Raw genomic sequence first — 25,461 nt, 5'->3', positions numbered from 1 at the left:
AGGGTAGAGTTTAGTAGCACAAACTCAGCTCACTGCAACCTCTGGTTCAAGCAATTCTCCTGCCTCCCAGGTTCAAGTGATTCTCCTGCCTCAGCCTCCCAAGTAACTAGGATTACAGGTGTGTGGCACTATTCCCAGCTAATTTTTGTATTTTTAGTAGAGACAGGATTTCACTGTTTTAGCCAGGCTGGTCTCGAACTCCTGACCTCAATTGATCTACCACCTCGGCCTCCCAAAGTGCTGGGATTACAGGCGTGAGCCACTGTGCCCAGCCAATAATGCTTTCCTCAGAATAGCAGTTATAAACCATTGTCTTTTTCTTTCCTTCCTTCCTTCTCTTTCTTTTTTCACCTTTTTTATATTTATTTTTTATAGAGACAGGGTCTTGCTATGTTGCCCAGGCTGGTCTCGAACTCCTGGCTCAAGTGATCCTCCTGCCTTGACCTCCCAAAGTGCTGGAATTACAGGGGTGAGCCACTGTACCTGGCCTTGGACCATTTTCTGACAAGACAACAAATGATGCTCACAATCGACACAGACCCGGAGGCTCTCCTGCATGTCAACCATAATCCCACCCTTTTCTCACAGACTCAGTAAAACACTTCAGGCCTGGCACAATGACTGGCCTGAGTGAAGAGACAACCTATACAATAGGAGAAACTATTTGCAAACTATGCATGTGACAAGAGGTTAATATCCAGAATATATAAGCAACTCAACTCAATAGCAAAAACAAAACAAAGCAAACAAACAAAAACCAAGTAAATAATTAAAAAAATGAAAGCTCTGAATAGACATTTCTTAAAAGAAGACATAGAATTGGCCAACAGATATATAAAAAAACTTCAACATCACTAATCATTAGAGAAATGCAAGTCAAAATCACAATGGGATATCACCGCACCCCAATTAGATTGACTGTTATAAAAAGGACAGAAAATAGGGATCCCATTCCTTCACAGGGGCCCTGGTAGAACGAACTTGCATGTCTAGGTACCAGAGAGCCCCAAGTACTCACTTGCTCTAGGGTTGGGTGGGTAGATGGGAAAGGATGGATTGTCTCTACCTTCCCTCAACCAGCTGAGGCCCTGAAATCCTCCCTTAGCCAGATTTCAGGACAAAGGAGCACTAGATATTATTAAAAGGACTCCTTTTGCTATTCCTTTGGAACCCGAATTGGGATTGAAAGTGAGAGGAACAGGGCCTGGGCTCAGAAGTGGGATACAAGGAAAGCAGAACCCAGTGTGCCTGTGTCCATGTCGTCTGGAGAAAAAGCTCTTGAGGATATCTAATAGCCGTTATTCGCATCAAAACTCTCTAAGGTCCTCCACCTGTTTTCTCATTTATGGGAAATGAAACATTCAGAGAAAGGACCTGCCCAGTCACCTCAGATGGCTCAGCTGGAAACTAGAAGTGAGATCCGACATAGTGGAAATGTGTAGCATATGGTGAGCCGCCACTTTCCAACTTAGCCATTTAAAAAAAAAAAAAAACAAAAAAAACTAGCAAATGCTGGTGAGGATACAGAGAAAAGGGAACTCTTGCACACTGTTGATGGGAACGTAAATTGGTACAGCCATTATGGAAACAGTATGGAGGTTCCTCAAAAAATTAAAAATAGAACTACCATATAATCCAGCAATCCCGTTACTGGGTATATATTCAAAGCAAATGAAATCCGCATGTCAAAGAGACCTCTGCATATGTGTGTTAATTGCAGTGCTATTTGCAATAGAAAAGATGTGGAATCAATGCTTATCTACAGATGAATGGATAAGAAAAATATAAATATACACAATGGGAATTTTATTCAGCTGTAAAACAGAATGAAATCCTGCCATTTGTGGTGATGTGGATGAACCTGGACAATAAATATTATGTTAAGTGAAATAAGCCAGGCACAGAAGAACGAACACCGCATGATGTTACTCATAAGTAAAATCTAAATTGATTTTATAGAAGTAGAGAATAGAATAGTGGTTACCAGGGGCTAGAGATGGTACGAAGGAGAGGGGGACCAGGAGAGGGTACAAAGTTTCATTTAAGCTGGGTATGATGGTGGCACAGGGCTGCAGTTCCAGCTATTTGCAAATCTGAGGCAAGAGGATTGCCTGAACGCAGGAGTTCAAGGCCAACTTGGGCAACACAGGGAGACCCCATCTCTTTAAAAAAAGAAAAGGTTAGCCAGGCGTGGTGGCTCACGCCTGTAATCCCAGCACTTTGGGAGGCCGAGGCGGGCGGATCACGAGGTCAGGGGATCAAGACCATCCTGGCTAGCACGGTGAAACCCCGTCTCTACTAAAAATACAAAAAATTAGCCGGGCGTGGTGGCACATGCCTGTAGTCCCAGCTACAGAGGAGGCTGAGACAGGAGAATCGCTTGAACCCGGGAGGCGGAGCTTGCAGTGAGCTGAGATTGGGCCACTGCACTCCAGCCTGGGCGACAGAGCAAGACTCTGTCTCAAAAAAAAAAAAAAAAGAAGACATGAATAAGTTCTGGTGTTCTATTACAAAGTATGGTGATTATAGCAAATAACAATGTTGTGCTTATTTCAGCATAGCTAGAAGATTTCAAATGTTATCACCACAAAGAAATGATGTTTAAAGTAATGGGTGTGGTAATTACCCCAGTTTGATCATTATATAGTGTGTACATGCATTGAAACACCACACTGCACCCCATAAACATGTACAGTTATTACATGGCACTTATAAATAAGTAAATTTTAAAATGTCTCACTCTGGTATTCTTTTAATTCTCATCTACCAATTAGACCCCTTTTTGTTTTTCTATATAGTCCTTTTATATATAAATCTGTTCTCATTATTAATAATTGGAGTAGGGAGGAGGCAGTGGTGGGTTTTCAGCCAACCCTCTTGATCCAGTCTTTCTAGTACTACTAAATTTATAAACCTGTTACTTGGTGTTACTCATTTGAATTTTCTGTTTTTCTTTTCTTTGAGATGGAGTTTCCCACTTGTTGCCCAGGCTGGAGTGCAGTGGCACGATCTTGACCCGCTACCTATTGAGGTCTGTTACTACCTCAAGAACTGGCATATGAAAATTCTTTTTTTTTTTTTTTTTTTTTTTTTTTTATTTTTTGAGACGGAGTCTCGCTCTGTCACCCAGGCTGGAGTGCGGTGGCCGGATCTCAGCTCACTGCAAGCTCCGCCTCCCGGGTTCACGCCATTCTCCTGCCTCAGCCTCCCGAGTAGCTGGGACTACAGGCGCCCGCCACCTCGCCCGGCTAGTTTTTTTTTTTTGTATTTTTTAGTAGAGACGGGGTTTCACCGTGTTAGCCAGGATGGTCTCGATCTCCTGACCTCGTGATCCGCCCGTCTCGGCCTCCCAAAGTGCTGGGATTACAGGCGTGAGCCACCGCGCCCGGCCAACATATGAAAATTCAAATCAGGTCGGGCACAGTGGCTCACGCCTGTAATCCCAGCACTTTGGGAGGCCGAGGCAGATGGATCACCTGAGGTCAGGAGTTCGAGACCAGCCTGGCCAACATGGTGAAACCCCTTCTCTACTAAAAATACAAAAATTAGCCAGGCGTGCATGGTGGCAGGCGCCTGTAACCCCAGCTACTCAGGAGGCTGAGACAGGAGAATCGCTTGAACCCAAGAGGTGGAGGTTGCAGTGAGCCGAAATCCTGCCATTGCCCTCCAGCCTGGGCGACAAGAGCAAGACTCCATCTTAAAAAAAGAAAAGAAATGCAGTACCATGCGATAGAAAACCAATGCCAGAGCCGTAATAAACTTAATAAGCTTTCTCTAACTTTCCAGCTCCCGTTTTTCTTGGAAAATTGCCTCCTGAAGATGAGCAAGGATGCTGGATGCAAGGATTTGTAGGATTTATAAAGCTTTGTGGGTTCAGTGTTTTGTGAAACACTGAATATCATTTAGTCGTTGAGTATCATTTCTTGAAACATTGAATATCATTTAATCATTTATCATGACTAGAAAAGAACATTTATGTTGGGGTCATCAAAACATAAATAAGTGAAAGTACAGTGAATTGAATAAATGTTTAATTGAGAATCTAGGATGTGCACAGGTATAGAATGAATATTCTCACAAATTAGCAGAAGAGTTGGATTTCACTGTAGTATATGTGCTGAAAGAGCCATAAATAAGTGCTACGGCATCCTAAGGACTGAACAACCAATTGTAAGCTGATACGTAGGGAGAGGTAAAATTTAATATGTGTTTTGAAGAATACGAATATTAGAATATTCTCCCTTGTCTTGGAGGCTGACCTATTTAAATTGATAATAGGCCTTCCAAATTTTCTTATTTATCGTTAAAGTTGACTTAGTTCCTAGTTATTTATCTTGATTTATGTATATGTATGTGTGGTGTGTGTGTGTATATATATACACACACACTTTTTTTTTTTTTTTTTTTTTTGAGACAGAATCTCACTCTTTTGCCCAGGCTGGAGTGCAGTGACGTGATCTCGGCTCACTGCAACCTCCACCTCCCTGGTTCAAGCAATTCCCCTGCCTCCGCCTCCCGAGTAGCTGGGATTACAGGCATGTGCCACCAGGCCCGGCTAGTTTTTTTGCATTTTTAGTAGAGGTGGGTTTCACCATGTTGGTCAGGCTGGTCTCAAACTCCTGACATGATCTGCCCACCTCGGCCTCCCATAGTGCTGGGATTGATTACAGGCATGAGCCATCGTGCCTGGCCCTTTTTCAATTTTTTTTTCAATTTTTTTTTTTTTTTTTGAGACAGAGTCTCGCTCTGTCCCCCAGGCTGGAGTGCAGTGGTGCAATCTCGGCTCGCTGCAACCTCCACCTCGTGATTAAAATATTGTATGAAGCCAGGTGCAGTGGCTCACACCTGGTACTCCCGCACTTTGGGAAGCTGAGGCCAGAGAATCACTTGAGGCCAGGAGTTTGAGGTCAGCCTGGGCAAATATAGTGAGACTCTGTCTCTACAAAAAATAAAATGAGCTGGGTGTGCTGACACACATCTGTAGTCCTAAATACTTGGAATGCTGAGGCAGGAAAATTGCTTGAGACGAGGTGTTCAAGGTTACAGCGAACTATGATCTCGCCACTGCACTGCAGACTAGATGACATAGCAAGACCCTGTCTCTAAAATAATTAACTAATTCATTAGTTATTTTTTTTTGTAACCATTATTAGATCAGCAGTCTGAAACTTGCTATACCAATGGGTATGCATCTGGGTTGAGAACCATAAACCAAAATGGAAGTTTCATGCATGTAGGTTTCATCCCTAAATATATGCTTGTGGTTTTTATATATGACCTTCTGAGTGGAAAGACTGTTGTTTGCTTGTTTTTTTCATTGATAATTTGTGTCATTGTGTTATCCTGGATGAGCTTAAAGAATTGTTAGCAAAGAGATTGTTCCTGTTTAATTTAAAACACAAGCAAACCACTATTTCAAAGACAATATGATTCTTACATGTCCTTTCACTTTGTGGTGAATGTATGAAGCACAGAATAAAAGTATGTATCTGTTTAATTACTGGGTATTTTCATTTTGGGGGTTATCAGGGAATGCTCATGATAGCAGAAACTGACCTGTAGAAGGTTAAAAATCCATTTGCCTTCTATCTTTGACATGTGTTGTAGGTTGCAAACCCCTAAGTTTGTCATATGCAGGGAAATACATTTTCTTTTTCAGTGTCTGAGAGGAGAGAAAGAGGAGTTTTCTTCTGAACAATTAAGTACTTCTACTAAAGCATAGTAGAAGCTTCAACATTACTAATCCTAATAGATTAAAATATTGTATGCATTTGTTCACTGAAAATCTGATTTGATCCATTGCTAATAATAAACTTTTGTTCATTTAAAAGTTGTGACTCCCAGCCAGGCACAGTGGCTCCCGTCTGTAATCTCAGCACTTTGGGAGGCCGAGGTGGGCAGATCATGAGGTCAGGAGTTTGAGACGAGCCTGACCAACATGGTGAAACCCCATCTCTACTAAAAATACAAAAATTAGTCAGACGTGGTGGCAGGCGCCTGTAATCACAGCTACTCAGGAGGCTGAGGCAGGAGAATCGCTTGGACCTGGGAGGCGGAGGTTGCAGAGAGCCGAGATGGCGCCACTGCACTCTAGCCTGGGCAACAGAGCGAGACTCCATCTCAAAAAAAAATAAATAAATAATGTTGTGACTCCCAGCCTGGGCAACAAAGTGAGACCCCCATCTTTACAGAAAAATATAAAAATTAGCCAAACATGGTGCTGTGCACCTGGATGGTATGTGCTTGTAACCCCAACTACTTGAGAAGCTGAGGTGGCAGGCAGGATCACTTGAGCCCAAGAGTTTGAGGCTGCTGTAAACCACACCCATGCCACTGCACTCCAGCCTAGACAACAGAGCAAGACCGTGTCTCAAAAAAAAAAAGTTGTGACTTACTATGTTTGTGATACTGTCATGGCCTTTTTCAAACTTTTCAGGGAAGCGTGACAGCAATGACAGTGTTTTTTCCCCTGGATACAGCTAGACTTCGACTTCAGGGTGAGTATTTATCTTTTGTAGAAATCATATTCCTACTCATTTGGTGTCAGGAAGCAAACGTTTTCTCTAGTAATTCCTTTTTTTCTTCTTCTTCTTTTTTTTTTTTTTTTTTTTTTGAGACGGAGATTTACTTTTGTAGCCCAGGCTGGAGTGCAATGGCGTGATTTTGGCTCACCGCAACCTTCGCCTCCCGCTTTCAAGCGATTCTCCTGCCTCAGCCTCCCAAGTAGCTGGGATTACAGGAACCTCTTTTTTAGTAGAAATGGGGTTTCATCATATTGGCTAGACTGGTCTTGAACTCCTGATCTCAGGTGATCTCCTGCCTTGGCCTCCCAAAGTGCTGGGATTACAGGCATGAGCCACTGCACTCAGCCTTTTTTTTTTTCTTTTTTAATGTATGTGTGATTTTATTTTTTTAGGAGGGATAGGGTTAAGGGGGAACAAGTTTTGACTGAGAAAATAAACTTTTCAGCTGAAACTGTATCCCAGAAGTTTGAAATAAGTTGTAGAAGCGGGAGAAGATAGATACCTGGTAGACTGGGGCCTAAAGTTGCCACCCCCTTTCCCACTCTAGAGGCCCCTTGACTTCCTGCTCCAGATTACAGTGGGGAAGGAAGCTTTCACTCTTTCTTCTGCCCATCGATGATCTGAAAGAGGCAGATGGGGAAAAGTCTCTGAGGAACCAATGGTGCACATCAGGCCATGTTACTTTGTCTGAGATGAGTTCTCTAACACCCAGGGTAAAGGGTGGACTGTAGCTGTATGGACTCAATTTGCCTCCGACCTTTTCCAGAGCTTTTTGCCCAGTTGTTGCTGACAACTGATGACAAGACAGGCAAAGATCAAGGCCACATCAACAGCCCCTTCGAATTTCCAGAGCAGGTGTATTTCTATCAGAGCTAAGCGGGGAGCTTTCAAACTCATTCCTTAGATGAGCTGTTTGCGATTTTCTCCACACACCCTTTGAAGCCACACTCTGGGGTGGCTTTAGCCTGGAAATGAGAATGGGCAGTGCCCCCTTCTATGCAGATCTAAGACGCTCAGGACAGCTGCTCCTCCCGGGGTGCAGGGGCAGTGCTTACTGTACAGCCCTCTTGGAGGTTCCAGGTCAGGGCGGGAAAGCCAGAGGTGCCCATGGGGCAAAGGCTTTATCAGATGTCCCTGTGGCCACAGCAAGAAAAACTCATGTGCTTTTGTTGGCTGCAGAGGAAGGGCTGGCTGGGCATACAGGCCTGGCTCACCTCAGCCTCCACCCCAGTCTAGTGATTTCTGAATTAATCTATGATTTCTGATACTATAGAGATCCAACATTGACTTTAAATACTGGTCATCATTGTTTCCTTTTTTTTTTTAAGTTTTATTTTCCTTTTCTTTCCAGAAGATATGTTTCCTAATTAACAGTCATTCCTGGATGAGTCATAGCCTCAGCCATTTTCTAATCTAAGAACCTGAGTGGGCTTGCATTAATAATTTTGAATCGTTGACAATCCTTTTCTAAGAAGCCATATGACTTTTTTAAGGCACACAGTGGAGAATTTTTTGAGGGAGTTAGATGGTCTCAAAAGAAGAGGCAGGAACATACTGGAGCCACATACTCAATGCCATTGCTAATGTAGGCATGTAGTCCTAATCTGCCTTTGCAGCTTCATAGTACTCTACAACTCACTGTGATTCTTGCCTGTTTTTTCCTCAGATTTGTTCAAGTTGAAATTGTAAACCTATGCCAGAAATTGCATGAAGAGATGAGTAAGATTAGCTTCGAATAGTAATAATTCAAAGGTTAAACGCTTCATGCCTACTATTTTTGGTTAATTTTAGAGTTTTTGGATAAATAATTTTATATTATTCAAAAGGCAAAATATATAAAAAGGTATACAGTGCAGTGAAAATGCTCACTCTTAGTCTGCCCTGTCTCCCTTTCCTCTTCACTGCAGGTAACATGTTTATCAGTTTCTTGAGTAGCCTTGCAGACTTTCTTCATGGGATAACAAGCAAATAAGAATATATAGTCTTAATTTTCTCTCTTTTTTACACAAACAGCATACTTTACATGCTGTCCTGTACTTTGAACTTTTCACTTAACAATATGTTTTAGATGCCTTCCGAATCAGCGCATTGGGAGCGTCTTCGTCTGTCTTACAGCCGTGGAGTGTTGCATGGTGTGAATGCACCATAATCTGTGTCACCCTTCCCCATTGTAGATTCTTGGGTTGTTTCCACCCTTTTGTTATTACAGAAATGATGTAAGAATAGATTTGTTCCTATGCCACGTTGTTTCTGTGAATTCTATGGGATAAATTCCCAGATGTAGGATTACTGCATTGAAGGGTAATTGTGTTTGTAATTTTGATGGTTATTGCCAGATTGCCTTCTTTTTTTTGAGACAGTCTCTCTCTCTGTCGCCCAGGTTGGAGTGCAGTGGCGTAATCTCGACTCACTGCAACCTCCGCCTCCTGGATTCACGTGATTCTCCTGTCTCAGCGTCCCGAGTAACTGGGATTACAGCCTTGCGCCACCCTATCCAGCTAATTTTTGTATTTTTAGTAAAGACGGGGTTTCGCCATATTGGCCAGGCTGGTCTCAAACTCCTGACCTCAGGTGATCCGCCCGCCTCGGCCTTCCAAAGTGCTGGGATTACAGGCGTGAGCCACCGCGCCCGGCCTCAGATTGCCTTCTATAGGGGTTTGGCCAGTTTGCCATCCCACAAGCCATACTGGTACCAATTTTAATTCTTAGGAAATTGGTTAATTTGCATATTTTATGTTCTAAAATTGCTTTTCAGGTATGGGTAGGAAATTTGAGGTTAGTTAAGGTGAGTTTTGTTTTCAGTGAGAATGCCAGGAAAAACACAGTCCTCATCCTTTTGAGACTTTTTATTTTTTAGATTAGGAGACAGAACACAAGGCTAAAACCCTTTAAGAAACTTGAATTTTAGGTTGGACATGGTGGCTGATGCCTGTAATCCCAGCACTTTGGGAGGCCGAGGCGAGTGGATAACAAGGTCAGGAGTTCGAGACCAACCTGGCCAGCATGGTAAAATCCCATCTCTACTAAAAAAAAAAAAAAAAAAAAATTAGCTGGGCACGGTGGCAGGAGCCTGTAGTCCCAGCTACTCAGGAGGCTAAGGCAGGAGAATTGCTTGAACCCAGGAGGCAGAGGTTGCAGTGAGCTGAGACCACACCACTGCACTCCAGCCTGGGTGACAAAGCGAGACTCTGTCTCAAAATAAAAAAAGAAAAAAGAAACTTGAATTTTAATACTGGCTTTGCTGCCATCCACATCTGTCCTTCCAGCTTTTGTGTCTATAGCCTCTCCTATAAAAGGTAGAGAGTAATTTATTTCCTCTCTGCTTTATAAGATGCTAAAATGAGAAAATATGTACATTAATTGAATAAAACAAGAGAGCTTTATGAAATACAAGAAATATATTAGGCTTGGTGCGGTGGCTCACGCCTGTAATCCCAGCACTTTCGGAGGCTAAGGCAGACAGATCATGAGGTCAGGAGATCAAGAACATCCTGGCTAACACAGTGAAACCCTGTCTCTACTAAAAATACAAAAAATTAGCCAGGTGTGGTGGCGGGCGCCTGTAGTCCCAGCTACTTGGGAGGCTGAGGCAGGAGAATGGCGTGAACCCGGGAGGCGGAGCTTGCAGTGAGCCAAGATTGCGCCACTGCACTCCAGCCTGGGCAACAGAGCAAGACTCCGTCTCAAAAAAAAAAAAAAATTGCTTCTGTCATGTCTTTTCCTTTGGAAATTAGGAATTACATTAGATTGCTTTATGGTTCATGAGTAACAGATGAAGGCCAAGGGATCTGCAGTGGGAATTTAGCACATGGTCACACAGGCGGATCATTTAGTTCTGGGGCAACCTAGGGAGCTCAAAGGTGAGGTAAATGGCATTTTAGTGAAACTTGCTGATGCTGACAATTATAATTCTCAAAGGATTTAGTTTAAACATACACAGGCCAGGTGTGGTGGCTCATGCCTGTAATCCCAGCACTTTGGGAGTCCAAGGCATGAGGATCCCTTGAGCCCCAGAGTTTGAGACCACCCTGGGCAATATAGTGAGACTCCGTCTCTAAAAATATTAAAAAATAGACGGGGCACAGTGGCTCATGCCTGTAATCCCAGCACTTTGGGAGGCCGAGTTGGGCAGATCACCTGAGGTCAGGAGTTCGAGACCAGCCTGACCAAAATAGCGAAACCCCACCTCTACTAAAATACAAAAATTATCTGGACATGGTGGTGTGCACCTGTAATCCCAGCTACTTGGGAGGCTGTGACAGGAGAATAGCTTGGACTCAGGAGGTGGAGGTTGCAGTGAGCTGAGATCACGCCACTGCACTCCAACCTGGGTGTCAGAGTGAGACTCTGTCTCAAAAAAAAAAAAAAAAAAAAAATTTAATTAGTAAATAAAATAAACATGCATTGTTTGGTCTTGTAGTTGATGAGAAAAGAAAATCCAAAACTACACACATGGTGCTCCTGGAGATCATTAAAGAAGAAGGACTGTGAGTACTAACTCATTTCACCTTTGTTAAACAAAGCAACTTGTTAGGAGATTCCTGTGCCTCCAGTAGAGTTATGCTTACTTTCTATCTATTCTCATAGCACTATAATGTTGTAAATTTATAATTGCCTGATTTATAAGTACATAATCGTTTTCAGTTTCTTAAAGATCTGTAGTAAGGCATTTGATTCTTTTTATTTATTTATTTTTGTACAATATTTATCTTAAGCCATTTGATTCTTGATCATGGAGTCTTCCATGAAACTAAAATGTATTGTTTTATATACAGTAAACAGAAAAAAATATAATAGTTGTTTAGTTCATTCCTGTCAGGTGCATTAAGACAGATGATGTACTTCTTTTTTTTAGCTTTTTATTGGAAATAATTTTAAATTTACAAAAATTTGCAAAACTAAACTTAGTACAAAGAAGACAAGTATATGCTTTACCCAGATTCATCTGTTAACATCTTTTCCTTTTTGTTTTACCATTTTTGCTCATGCTCTCTCTCTCCCACCTCTCTTTTCTCCTTCTTACTCACACCACACACAAATTTTCTCTGAATTATTTGAGAGTAAGTTACATACATCAAAGCCTTTAGCCCCATGATGTTGACACTTTTAAAGAATACAGTCCGCCTGTAATCCTAGCGTTTTGGGAGGCCAAGGCAGGCGAATCACCTGAGGTCAGGAGTTAGAGACAGCCTGACCAACATGGAGAAACCCCATCTCTACTAAAGATACAAAATTAGCTGGGCATGGTGGTGCATGCCTATAATCCCAGCTACTGTGGAGGCTGAGGCAGGAGAATCACTTGAACCTAGGAGGTGGAGGTTGCAGTGAGCCAGGATCACGCCATTGTACGCCAGCCTGGGCAATTTGGCCGGGTGTGGTGGCTCAAGCCTGTAATCCCAGCACTTTGGGAGGCCGAGATGGGCGGATCATGAGGTCAGGAGATCGAGACCATCCTGGCTAACATGGTGAAACCCCGTCTCTACTAAGAAATACAAAAAATAGCTGGGCGAGGTGGTGGGCGCCTGTAGTCCCAGCTACTCGGGAGGCTGAGGCCGGAGAATGGCGTGAACCCGGGAGGCGGAGCTTGCAGTGAGCTGAGATCCGGCCACTGCACTCCAGCCTGGGCTACAGAGCGAGACTCCGTCTCAAAAAAAAAAAAAAAAAAAAAAAAAAGGAATGTTTCTCATTTTAAGTTTGCCTCACATTTCCTCATGATTCCATTGAGGTTGTACATTCTTGGCCTGAATAATGCACAGGTGATATTGTGTCCTCAAGGTATCACATCTTGACTCACATATTGTCTGCCTGCCCTTGGTTGGCTAATTATAATTTCTTAAATTTGATTTGGCCACTGTGCGATTACTTTTTTCTTCTCTTGCAACTGTAAGCAGTCTATGTGGAGATACTTTAAAACAATACAAATATCCTGCGCCTTGTCAACATTTCTCCGCTAAATTTACCACGAAGTTGCAAAATGACAACTTTCCAACTCCAGCATTGCCTCCACAGTGGCAATTTTACCAGTGTTGGCATTCTGCTATAAGCAGGACTTCCCCTTCTCCTTCATTTATTTATCTACTTATTATTGGTATAGACTCAGAAATGTCTATTTTTCAGTGGTTTACAATTGATTACTTAATTATTTTGGTATTCAAATTGCCCCAGATTTGGCCTGTAGCCAAATCCTGTGAGCTCCTGTGCCCTTATGAATTCCATCTTTTTTTTTTTTCCGGTACTTATTTTCTTTTTTTTTTTTTTTTTTTTTTTTTTTTTTTTTGAGACGGAGTCTCGCTCTGTCACCCAGGCTGGAGTGCAGTGGCCGATCTCAGCTCACTGCAAGCTCCGCCTCCCGGGTTCACGCCATTCTCCTGCCTCCGCCTTCCGAGTAGCTGGGACTACAGGCGTCCGCCACCTCGGCCGGCTAGTTTTTTGTATTTTTTAGTAGAGACGGGGTTTCACCGTGTTAACCAGGATGGTCTCGATCTCCTGACCTCGTGATCCGCCCGTCTCGGCCTCCCAAAGTGCTGGGATTACAGGCTTGAGCCACGGCGCCCGGCCAACGGTACTTATTTTCTATAATTACTTCATTTTAACTGTTCTTGCCCTGTCATAAAACATGAATGGTACTCTATTAACTAACAGCCATAAGGAAGTTGTCTCTAATTTTATATACCAATGTTACTAAAGAAAATTAAGGGAGGGAATTAATAAATCAGTCACACTTTGTGTTGTTTCTTTGGTATCATTAGTGCTAGAATAGATTCCTTGATTTGGACATCCTTCAGAATGTGAGGTGTTTGTACAGTTTGGAGTCGCTTGTATTCTTGTAGGAGTGAAGCTTGAGACCATGTGAGTGATGGTCAGCCTTTCCTAGGATTTCTCTGCCAATTTCTAATTTGTCCATGACCTTTACTTTGCTTATTGTGTTTTTCCCCTAGCCTGGCACCATATCGAGGGTGGTTTCCAGTGATTTCCAGTCTCTGCTGCTCCAATTTTGTCTATTTCTACACTTTTAATAGCCTCAAAGCAGTCTGGGTCAAAGGTCAACGTTCTACCACTGGAAAAGATCTGGTAGTTGGGTTTGTTGCAGGTAACAAGGTTTTCTGGGTATAAAATGTTTTTATATTTACCTTGTGGTTTTATATACTCTAAGAGGTTATTTAGCCCAAACTAATGCTTACAAAGAATATAGCCAGTTTTCCAACTTGGTCTTTTTTTTTTTTTTTAAATGTGTTAAAAAACATGTGACATAAAATTTACCATGTTAATAATTTTAAGTGTAAGATCAGTAGTGTTAAATATGTTCACAATGTTGTGAAACAAATCTCCAGTTCTTTTGCATATTGCAGACCTGATTCTATTTTCATTAAACTCCCCTTTTCCCTCTCCCTCAGCCCCTAGTAACCACCATTCTACTTTCAGTTTCTAAGAATTTGACTACTTTAGATACTTGATACCAGTCGAATCATATACTACTTGTTTTTCTTGTGACTGGCTTATTTCACTTAGTATAATGTCTTTGACTTTCATCCATGCCATATAGCATGTACTATGACTTCCTTACTTTTTTATGACTGAATCCATTATATGTGTATAATGGATCACATTCTGTTTATCCATTCATCTGTTAATGGGCACTTAAGTTGCTTCCATCTTTTCACTATTGTGAGTAGTGCTATGAAAATGAGTGTGTAGCTATCTATTTGAGAGCCTGCTTTCCATTCTTTTGGATATATACCCAGAAATGGGATTGCTGGATCATTTGGAATTCTGTTCAGTTTTCTCGGGAAGCTCCATACTGTTTTCCATAACACTGTAACATTTATAATCCCACCAACGGTACACAGAAGTTCCCATTTTTCCACATCCTCGCTAACACTTATTTTCTGTTTTATGATAGTAGCCATCCTAATGGGTATGAGGTGATATCTCACTGTGGCTTTGATTTGCATTTCTTTGATGATTAGTGATGTTGAACATCTTTTCATATGTTTGTTGGCCATTTGTATATTATCTTTGCAGAAATGTCTGTTCTGGTTCTTTGTCCATTTTTTAATCAGGTTATTAGATTTTTTTGCTTTAAAGTTATAGGATTTCTGTATGTGGTATAATAAAAAATACATGTGGCCTTTGTCCCTGGTTCCTGGTACAGTTCCTAAAACCATTGGAATTTCCTGAGTGGTAATATCTTTTGTTATTCCTAATGAGCCCCTTTTAACTATCCCTGAGTTTAGGTTAATAAGGTTACTATTGGATGGCTCCTAGATAGCTTCAGGATGGACACTGGTGGCCAGAGGAACCAGCCATGTGCTTAGAGAGAAGGGGGGAGAGGTTGAATTGTGGATAAATAACTCAGGATAGAAGTCTAGGAGTCATCACAGGCTCTTCGTGCCTTCACCCACTCCACATCTGCTTCGCCATCCAGAACCATTGGTCTGTCTCCTCAGTATCTCTTGGATCCATTTCCTCTTCTCCATATCCATATCCATTTCCCCAAATCAAGCCTTATCATTGCTCACCTGGACTATTGCACTAGTCTGATCTTCCCTTTGAGGTCTTCCTCATGAACCCACTTTGCAGTTTTGCAGCCTTTCTAGGAGAGTAGTTTTCAAAGAGTATCACAACTCAAAGAACTCAAGTTTGAGATTTGTTCACTTGGGGAAAAAAAATTAGAATAGTTCCTATACAGAAAAAGACTTGTTTTTTACATAAATTACAACAAATGGCAATCTGGTGGGATCTTCTGTACTTGAGACCAGTTATTTGTAATACCTTGATTTTAATCACTTTAGATTAGTTTATATGTATTTGCATTTGAAAGATTATAACTCACAGGGACCAACTCATATAACTTTCCATGAAACTTCTAATTCATGGACTATATGTTGAAATCTTTTGCTTTTTAAATTGTCCAAAGCTATTTATTTGCTGTCTGCCATCCCATTACCTACCAGATATATACCACCCTTGTGTTACTCTCTGTGTCCTGTTCGTCTCCTTTCTAGCTCTTTGTGCAGTTTAGGATTACAGCAGACTCCCCCATATCTAACAAGCTGGACTGGTATAGTAGGGCAGTTAGCTTTCTTTTTTTTACTTTTTTCCACTTGCTTAAAATTTTTTTTTCAGGGCTCATGAACAATTTTTTTCTTTTTTCTTTTTTTTCAGGCTCAATTTTAAAAAGTCAAAGTAACATGTATAATAAATAGCCTACTGACCTTAATTGTTGTATTTTAACTTTGAAGTTCGCTCTTTCACTTTTTTTTTTTTGAGATGGTGTCTCACTCTGTCTCCCAGGCTGGAGTGCAGTGGCACGACCTTGGATTGCTGCAACCTCCACCTCCTGGGTTCAAGCGATTTTCCTGCCTCAGCCACCTGAGTAGCTAGGATTACAGGCGCCCACCACCATGCCCAGCTAATTTTTTGTATTTTTAGTAAAGACGGGGTTTCACCATGTTGGCCAGGCTGGTCTCAAACTCCTGACCTTAGGTGATCTGCCCGCCTCGGCCTCCCAAAGTGCTAGGATTACAGGCGTGAGCCACTGCGCCCAGCCTGAAGTGTTTTCTTGAGTGTGTGAGAAGAGGGTAGGATTACAGTTGACATATAGGAGAGCCTACCGGTCTGTGTTGACTGTGAGCATCATCTGTTGTCTTGTCAGAAAATGATCCAAGGCCAGGTGTGGTGGCTCACCCCTGTAATCCCAGCAGTTTGGGAGGTCAAGGCAGGAGATTCATTTGAGCCAGGAGTTTGAAACCAGCCCGGGCAACATAGCAAGACCCCGTCTCTATAAAAAAATAAATTTTGGACCGGACGTGGTGGCTCACACCTGTAATCCCAGCACTTTGAGAGACTGAGGCAGGTGGATCACCTGAGGTCAGGAGTTCTAGAACAGCCTAGCCAACCTGGTGAAACCCCATCTCTACTGAAAATACAAAAAATTAGCCAGGTGTGGTAGCAGGTGCCTGTAATTCCAGCTACTTGGGAGACTGAGGCAGGAGAATTGCTTGAACCTGGGAGGTGGAGGTTGCAGTAAGCCAAGATCATGCCACTGCACTCCAGCCTGGGCAACAAGAGGGAAACTCCATCTCTAAATAAATAAACAAACAAACAAATAAAATATTTTAAAAGGTGGGAGAAGGAGGAAAGAAAATGAAAATGGTCGGGAGACCCAGCTCCTGAGTTGCCGACATCAGGAATCCTCCATGGCGTGTCATCGGTGTCACCTGGCTTCTGGTGCCCCCCCAACCCCCCCATGGCAGACAGAGCTCACGCCCCTTCCCACCCCGCAGCTGGTCCAGGGTCCAGGCACCGCGTGGATGGCGGCTCCTTAGGACGCAGGGACCGGGCCACAGCCCATGCCTCGAGCAGCCTGCATTACGAGGCATCTACCCTACTCCTGCTGGGACCAAGTGGTGTGGGGCTTCAGCCGTGGCTACAAGCAGCTGGGCATCCCCCCACAGCTAATTTTCCTAAACAAGGTAAATAATCTGCCAGCTGATACATCCAGTGGCATTTATTATGGTTGGGCCAGTGTTGGAAGTAGAGATGGTCAGAAGATGGTGGTGAGCATAGGATGGAACCCATACTATGAAAATACGAAGAAGTCCATGGAACCACATACCATGCATACCTTCAAAGAGCATTTCTATGGGGAAATCCTGCGTGTGGCCATTGTTGACTACCTCAGACCAGAAAAGAACTTTGATTCATTAGAGTCACTTATTTCAGCAATTCAAGGTGATTTTTGAGGAAGCTAAGAAATGACTAGATTTACCAGAACATTTGAAACTCAAGACAATTTCTTCCAGGTTTCTAGAAGCAAAATAATGAATGACCACTGATGAAAAATCATATTATTTATTCATTCACTGTTTTCTAGTATTTCAGTGTTTTGTTTTTATTTATTTTATTTTTTTGAGACGGAGTCTCACTCTGTCTCCCCAGGCTGGAGCACAGTGGTGGCCTGATCTCAACTCACTGCGACCTCTGCCTCCCGGGCTCAAGTGATTCTGCTGCCTCAGCCTCCTGAGTAGCTGGAATTACAGGCGCACACCACCACGCCTGGCTAATTTTTGTATTTTTAGTGGAGACAGAGTTTCACCATGTTGGCCAGGCTGGTCTCGAACTCCTGACCTCAAGTGATCTGCCCACCTCGGCGTCCCGCAGTGCTGGGATCACAGGCGTGAGCCAGTGCGCCCAGTCAGAGCCTCCTAACTGATCTCTCACTTCCTCCTTAGTCCCCTTCAGTCTGTGTTCAGCATGGCAGCCAGTGTGATCATGTTAAAACATTAATGAGGGCTGGGTGCGGTGGCTCATGTCCGTAATCCCAGCAGTTTGGGAGGCTAAGGTGAGAGAATCACCTGAGGCCAGGAGTTTGAGACAGCCTGGGCAACATAGCAAGACCTCATTTCTACAAAAAAAAAAAAACAAAAAAAAACCAATTACCTGGGCATGGTAGCATGCACTTGTAGTCCTAGCTATTCAGGAGTCGTTCAGAGTGAGACCCTGTCTCTTAGAAAAAATTTTTAAAAAGTGAATGAGATCATGTCATTTCTCTGTTGAGAGCCGTCCAGTTGCTTACCATCTCACTCAGAGGAAAAGCCAAAGCCCTTACCTTGTCCTGCAAAGCGTGTTCAACCTGGCCGTCCTATTCTCTTTACTTACACGGCTGCAGCCACCCTGACCTCTTTTCTCCTTCCTGAACACTCCTGGCATGTGTCTGCCTGTGTGCCTACTGTGACCTCTGCCTGGTAACCATGTGATTAACTCCTTCACCTCCTTTTAGGTTTTTCCCTAAATGGCCACTGTTAAATGATAAACTTTAGACAAATTATGTTTAACAGAGTTTGTTTTTGTTTTTGTTTTTGTTTTGAGAATGAGTCTCACCCTGTCGCCCAGGCTGGAGTGCAGTGGTGCGGTGGCATGATCTCAGCTCACTGCAACCTCCGCCTCCCAGGTTCAAGCGATTTTCCTGTCTCAGCCTCCCAAGTAGCTGGGACTACAGGCGCATGCCATCATGCCCAAAAAATGAAATTTTTTGTATTTTTAGTAGAGACGGGGTTTCACTGTATTGGCCAGGCTGATCTCAAACTCCCGACCTCAGGTGATCCACCCGCATCAGCCGGGGGATCACCTGAAAAAAGTGCTGGGATTATAGGCGTGAGCCACCATGCCTGGCCTTACAGAGTTTGATCAAGCAAAGAATAATTCACAAATTGGGCAGCCCTCAGAACCAGAAGGTCAGAGTGACCCTGGAGCTGTCACATGGTAGAATATTTATGGACAGAAACAGGAAAGTGACATATAGAAGTCAGAAGTGAGGTTTAAAGACAGCCAGATTAGTTACCACTTGTTTACCTTAATTGAACAGTTGGCTGCCTGTGATTAACTGAAACTCTATGATTGGCACAAGATCCAGGTAGGTTATACTTCACTGTATACTGAGAAACCTTCAAGGGTTTTTTTTTTCCTTTTTTTTTTTTTTTTTTTTTGTTGTTGTTGTTGAGACAGGGTCTTGCTCTGTCATCCAGGCGCTGGAGTGCAATGGTGCAGTTTGCTGCAGCCTCCAACTCCTGGGCTTCAGAGATCCCCCTGCCTTGGCCTCCCAAGTAGCTAGGACTACAGGTATGCCACCACACCCAGCTAATTTTTTTTTTATTTTTTGTAGAGTTGGGGGTCTTACTGTGTTGCCCAGGCTGGTTTCAAACCCCTGGCCTCAAGCGATTCTCTTGCGTCGACCTTCCAAAGTGCTGGGATTACAGGTATGAGCCACTGCACCCAGCTGAGTATTTATTTTAAAAAATAAAAATAATATTTATTGTACTGATATTAAATCTACCTTCTTAAAGCAACTAGAAACAAAGATGAAACTTAGTACATATGTTTTCTCCCCCCACCCCACAAAGGTATGAGTTAGCAATTCCAAAATGATTTTTTGTATACTTTAGGATAAGTAAATATATTGTGATCCTGGCCTAGTTCCCTTGGACAATAAAGAAAAAGTATATACCCTCTCCCACAAGCCATTTATTCATCATGGTTTGTTCATCAAATATATATTGGGTGTCTAGTATGTGCTAAACACAGTTCTAGATGCTAAGGATATGGCAGTAAATAAAAAATGAAAATCTCTGTCCTCATGAAGCTTACAATCTAATATTATAAGATAGACAATAAACAAGGAAAATACATAGTGTGTTAGAGGATACGGTTACAGACAAAATTTAAGCAAAGAGGGGATAGAGTACTGAGGGTTAGAAAGAGGTACCACCGGCCGGGCGCGATGGCTCGTACTTGTAATCCCAACACTTTGGGAGGCCGAGGCAGGTGGATTACCTGAGGTCAGGAGTTTCAGACCAGCCGGGCCAACATGACAAAACCCCCTCTCTACTAAAAATACAAAAATTAGCTGGGAATGGCAGCACGCACCTGTAATCCCAGCTACTTGGGAGGCTGAGGTAGGAGAATCACTTGAACCCAGGAGGCAGAGGTTGCAGTGAGCAGAGATCACGCCACTGTACTTCAGCCTGGGAGATGGAGCGAGACTCCATCTCCAAAAAAAAAAAAAAGAAAGAAAAAAAGAGGTACCATTTTAGATAGTGTGGTGTTAAGTTAAAGCTGTATCTACATATTTTAACTTCAGTGCTGGGAGTGGTAAAAAGGTTAAAAATAAATTAGCTGACGTGTGCCTGTAGTCCCAGCCACTTGGGAGGCTAAGGAGGGAGGATCGCTTGAGCCCAGGAGTAGGAGACTGCAGCAAGACCATGTCTCAAAAAAACAAAACAAAATAAAATAAATAATTGTAACAGCTAATGGAATACAACAGGTGTGAAAGTGAATTCCTGTGTTTTGAAATTGTAAAGAATAAACTGAATAATCACTTGGTGATTGGGTTAGATTAGTGGTTTTGCTGATTAGCCTCAATCAGCAAAATTGAGGCTGATTTTGACCCACAGGGTCAAATGTGGCATCTAGTGGGTAGAGGCCAGGGAGACTGCTAAACATCCTACACAAGAGCCCACATACACACACAACAAATAATTTTCCACCTCGGCCGGGCGCGGTGGCTCACGCCTGTAATCCCAGCACTTTGGGAGGCCGAGGCGGGCGGATCACAAGGTCAGGAGATCGAGACCACGGTGAAACCCCGTCTCTACTAAAAATACAAAAAATTAGCCGGGCGCGGTTGTGGGCGCCTGTAGTCCCAGCTACTCGGGAGGCTGAGGCAGGAGAATGGCGTGAACCCGGGAGGCGGAGCTTGCAGTGAGCCGAGATCGCGCCACTGCACTCCAGCCTGGGCGACAGAGCAAGACTCCGTCTCAAAAAAAAAAAATAAATAAATAAATAATTTTCCACCTCAAAATATCGGTAGTGTCACAGTTGGGAGACTCTGGGTTAAAGAATTTTACAATCCTTTGTAATTGTGAGATTCTCTGATTGTAGGTCTTCTCTTTTTCTGAAGGTTGGGAGTTCCTTGAAAATTACTTTTGTGAGTTTTAAACTTCTCTTCATAACAAGTTTTTATGTCTTAATATGTACATATTTTTATAATAATTATAACAGCTTTCTCTCTTCCTGCTGTATTATAATCACTGCAGAAATGAGTTGTATCATCTCTAAGGAGAACTAGGAACAGCATTGTTCTTCAAATTCTTCTTGAAACTTAGAAATTTATTATTTGTTGTATTTTCCCAGAAAAACCAGCCTATAAAGCTTAATATCCTGGGGAATAATTTGGGAACAGAACCTTAACAGATAAGTGAAGAGACACTCATTTTTATGAAATTGGAATTTTTACCAATAAACTCTTACTGAATGCCAAAGGTATTATTGTTGTGATAGTTAAAAATGCATTTCTTGCCTTCTGGCCTTAAATCTGGCAAGACAGGTTTGTTCCTGTTGTGTGTAAAGCTTCATTCCTTCCTGCGGAGTCAAGTGAGATTTGTTAGATTTGTGCCTTTGTTTTGCCATTTTCTTACATCCATGGTCGTTGCACATATTTCCCGGAAGTGCATACCCAATTAGCATACTTCACTTGTGTTTTCTCTCCATAACAAAGGAGACTCACTGCTGATAAAACTATCAAGATTTCAGGAGTAAATAGCTGTGTTCTAATTGTTCCTTGATTTAGTGAATAATTTCAGTGTGTTCAATTACTGTTCTTCATCTCTTAATTTTGGTTTATTCTTTCTTGTAAATGATTTGTTACATAAAAGAAAGAAAGAAAATAGAATTGTAGACATTAGAATTAGAAAAAAAAACAGTCTTCTGCCCTTTGGTAGGTAAAGTATTAATTTGTATGCCCACTTTAGACTGAAGTAGCACCCACAGCTTGGAACTGGCGGAAGATTTTTCTTTTTTGTTTGTTTGTTTGTTTGTTTTTGAGATGGAGTCTCACACTGTCACCCAGGCTGGAGTGCAGTGGCGCAATCTCGGCTCACTGCAACCTCCGCCACCCGGGTTCAAACGATTCTCCTGCCTCAGCCTCCCGAGTAGCTGAGATTACAGGCACCTGCCACCATGCCCTGCTAAGTTTTGTATTTTTAGTACAGACGGGGTTTCACCATGTTGGCCAGGCTGGACTCTAACTCCTGACCTCGTGATCCACCTGCCTCAGCCTCCCAAAGTGCTGGGATTCCAGGCAGGAGCCGCCGCGCCTGGCCGGAACTGGCAGAAGAGTTACACGGGCTTATAAAAAAGCAGACAATTTTCTTTGTCCTTTGGGCCTGTCAGGGGTTGGTACTCACGAATGGTTTGTGGCATGCTTCTCTCAGTGGAATGCTGACCTTTGCTTGATGATACAGGTTGCAAGTTTTAGTAAAGTTTTGGATTCCCAAGTATTTTGAGTAGCTTCTCTCAGAACCCATAAAATTATAGTGGTTAAAAAGTACTCCTCCATTTATTTTGACTTAGAGGGTGAAAAAAGTACTTGAACTTCTCAGATAAAAAGCTTTGAAATACCAAATGTTCTTACAAGGACTTTATAATCCGTTATGTAAGTAATGTAGTTCATTTTTGTACTTGAGGTTGTCCTTTAGAAGAATCCTTTTAGTTTTTCTGCTTGTGTTAATAATGGGGATAGGAAAGCAGTTTTGTTGTTGTTGTTGTTGTTGTTTAATAAGAAAAGGTCTCACTCTGTTGCCTGGGCTCTGGAGTGCAGTGGCACAATCACAGCTCACTGCAGCCTCAACCTCCTGGGCTGAGGCGATCTTCCCACTTCAGCCTCTTGAGTAGCTGGAACCACAGGAGTGTGCCACCATGCCTGGCTAATTTTTAATATTTTTTTTAGAGATGGAGTCTCCCTCTGTTGCCCAGGCTGCTATTGAACTCCTGGGCTCAAGTGATCCTCCCACATGGGCCTCTCAAAGTGTTTAGATTACAGGCATGAGCCACCACACTGGGTGTGAAAGCAGAATTTTAAAGAATGGTTAGATCTTTATCTTAGTTGCATTGCCCCCTAAGTGTTTTTGTATGTGCCTACCTCTTAAATGAAGAAAATTTTGATTTCTAAAGAATTTATTTAACAGGCAGCATATTTCACTTGTTTAGAAAGGTGGGTGCACTTTGCCTTTCTACCGTATCTGTAGAAGCTTGTAATCTCTGCTCCTGAGCTCTCCTGTCCTCCTTTTCTCTTAAAACAAATGTAGTAGACTGCTCAGTAGCACTTTCTAGTCTGGTTTTTCTGACTGTTAGTTTTTCTCTGTTAAGTGAAGTGTGCATTGCATTGAATAGGAATATGTTCTAAAATCTAGGCAAATAGGAATGTGTTAATATCCTTCTATAATGGCCTCTGGGGCATGGGTGCTTTTGAAAAAATGAGACTAGCAAGACTCTGTAACTAAGGGTTTTTTAGATTATGTATGTATTAGACAATGTATGAATATTTTAAGTTATAACTAAAGATGACTTCTTAATGTTCTGTGAATCTATAAAAATATGACAAATATGACTGATAAAATTATTAGGTGACATCTTTTATTTTGAGAAATGTGCTCTCATAATGCTCCTTAGAGACAAGCAGCAAAATATCTTTAACAACTGTACGCAACCAATGAAAACATTGAATTTGAATCTCTTGGCTGTTTTGTCAAGTTTATCCTTGGTTAGACTGCATTTCCTATATATAATATTTTGAGACTTTTAAATCAAAACTTTATTTCTTCAATTGTCTTTAAATGAATTTTAGTAAAAGACTTCTCTTCCTTAGGATTTTTTTCTCTTGGTTCTTCAGATCTTGAATAGAGCCAGAGAGCTGGATGTGCACTTTTTTACTGAGTTTGTTCATTGCTTCATTTGTTCCACTATTTATTTAACAAATATTTATTTATAAAGTATATACCATGTGTCAGGCACTTTGTTACAATTCTATCTGGTATTTTTTTTTTTAATCATTTCAGGACTGGTGAGGAATATTTTAATATCTCAAGATGGTGTTAAATTGGGATCATGTGTTTTCAAAAAAGAAGCACCTGGCTCATTGTATTGTTCTACTCTGAGGCAACCTTGGGGGGCCAAGATCCCCATCTTTAAGCTTGTAAGGATCATGATGCTTGTGAAGCTGTTTCAGGTGTTTTGTGACACTTAACTGATGCTTGCTGCCTGCCTATCCTAATTCTCTAAGCAATGAGGGACTCTTCAGTGAGCTGTCTCTGTGAAGGCATTTTTAAATGTCACCACTTCCTGTCCCACCCCTGTCACTCATTGTACCAGATCCATACTCACTTCAAACCATGTGAGCTACTTAAGAGTTGTAAATTGTGTGTTTTATCTGATATTGTTATGGACTTAGCATGTTAGGTATAAGCCACTCCCATCTCTAAAGCTGTTACGTTAAAATTATATTTAAAGCTATGACTATATCGCAATTGCTACTTTGAATGGTATGTAAATTGACATATAGATTGCCTATTGTACAAATGAGGGAACTTGTTGCTCTTCATCTGGAGAGGTGCTGCTGCCAGCCATTTTGCTCTCAGCAAAGCTTCCAAATCGCTTCTAACAGTAGTGGCTTGTGTTGTACCCTGGCACAAAGAAACACCTTACCTTAGGTCTCCTAAGAGGTCAGTGACAGAGATATAAATGGAATAATAGTATGTAGCTTTAAAACAGCAAAGCTTAAAAGCTGACATTTTGCTTTCCCTTTTTCTCTCCATCTTTCTTTTTTAAAGGAGTAGTTAACGTGTTGCTAACAACTCCACTCTGGGTGGTAAACACCAGACTGAAGCTGCAAGGGGCAAAATTCAGGAATGAAGACATTGTACCAACGAACTACAAAGGTATCATTGGTAAGTATCTCTTCACAGAATTTCTATTTCAGGGTTTTCTTTCTTCTTTGTATCTGGAATATGTTGCCACATAAAGCTACATAACGTATCCTTTGCCCGCTTTTTGATGGGATGTTTGATTTTTTTTCTTGTAAATTTGTTTAAGTTCTCTGTAGATTCTGGATATTAGCCCTTTGTCACATGGGTAGATTGCAAAAATTTTCTCCCATTCTATAGGTTGCCTGTTCACGCTGATGGTAGTTTCTTTTGCTGTGCAGAAGCTCTTTAGTTTAATTAGATCCCATTTGTCTATTTTGGCTTTTGTTTCCATTGCTTTTACCTAATGTAAATGAGGAGTTAATGGGTGCAGCATGCCAATATGGCACATGTATCTGTATGTAACAAACCTGCATGTTGTGCACATGTACCCTAGAACTTAAAGTATAATTTTTTTAAAAAATAGCTACATAACAGACAACCTCAAATCTCGGCATTCATCAATAACATTTTTTTTTAACACATGTGTCTGTGGATTGACGTGGATTTGGCTCATCTAGGCTGAGCCTAGCCTAACAGTTTCAGTTCACATGTCTCTCCTCTTTCTGGGACGAGCATGAGCATATTCTTCTCATTGTGATGGCAAAAGGTCCAAGAGGACACACCCAACAGTATAAACA

The 25,461-nt window shown here is 42.0% G+C and overlaps 1 protein-coding gene and 1 pseudogene across 2 annotated transcripts in view; both read left to right on the top strand.

Annotated features, from left to right (window-relative positions):
• LOC105464397 (solute carrier family 25 member 17) overlaps nt 1-25,461 on the top strand; it is a 52,288-nt gene that overhangs the window by 16,313 nt on the left and 10,514 nt on the right. The window contains exons 2-5 of one of the 2 annotated variants that reach the window (XM_011712241.3): nt 6,437-6,497; nt 10,945-11,011; nt 13,463-13,614; nt 24,689-24,805. In XM_011712241.3, the coding sequence (XP_011710543.1) occupies nt 6,437-6,497; nt 10,945-11,011; nt 13,463-13,614; nt 24,689-24,805 (397 nt within the window). The remainder of the gene's footprint in view (nt 1-6,436; nt 6,498-10,944; nt 11,012-13,462; nt 13,615-24,688; nt 24,806-25,461) is intronic. The other variant, XM_071080638.1, reaches the window with a different exon arrangement.
• LOC139355375 (riboflavin kinase pseudogene) lies at nt 13,622-24,805 on the top strand (annotated as a pseudogene).

The sequence above is a fragment of the Macaca nemestrina genome, chromosome 15 (assembly GCF_043159975.1).
Source record: "Macaca nemestrina isolate mMacNem1 chromosome 15, mMacNem.hap1, whole genome shotgun sequence".
Classification (NCBI taxonomy): Eukaryota; Metazoa; Chordata; class Mammalia; order Primates; family Cercopithecidae; genus Macaca; species Macaca nemestrina.
This window is presented reverse-complemented; position numbering and strand designations above follow the sequence as displayed.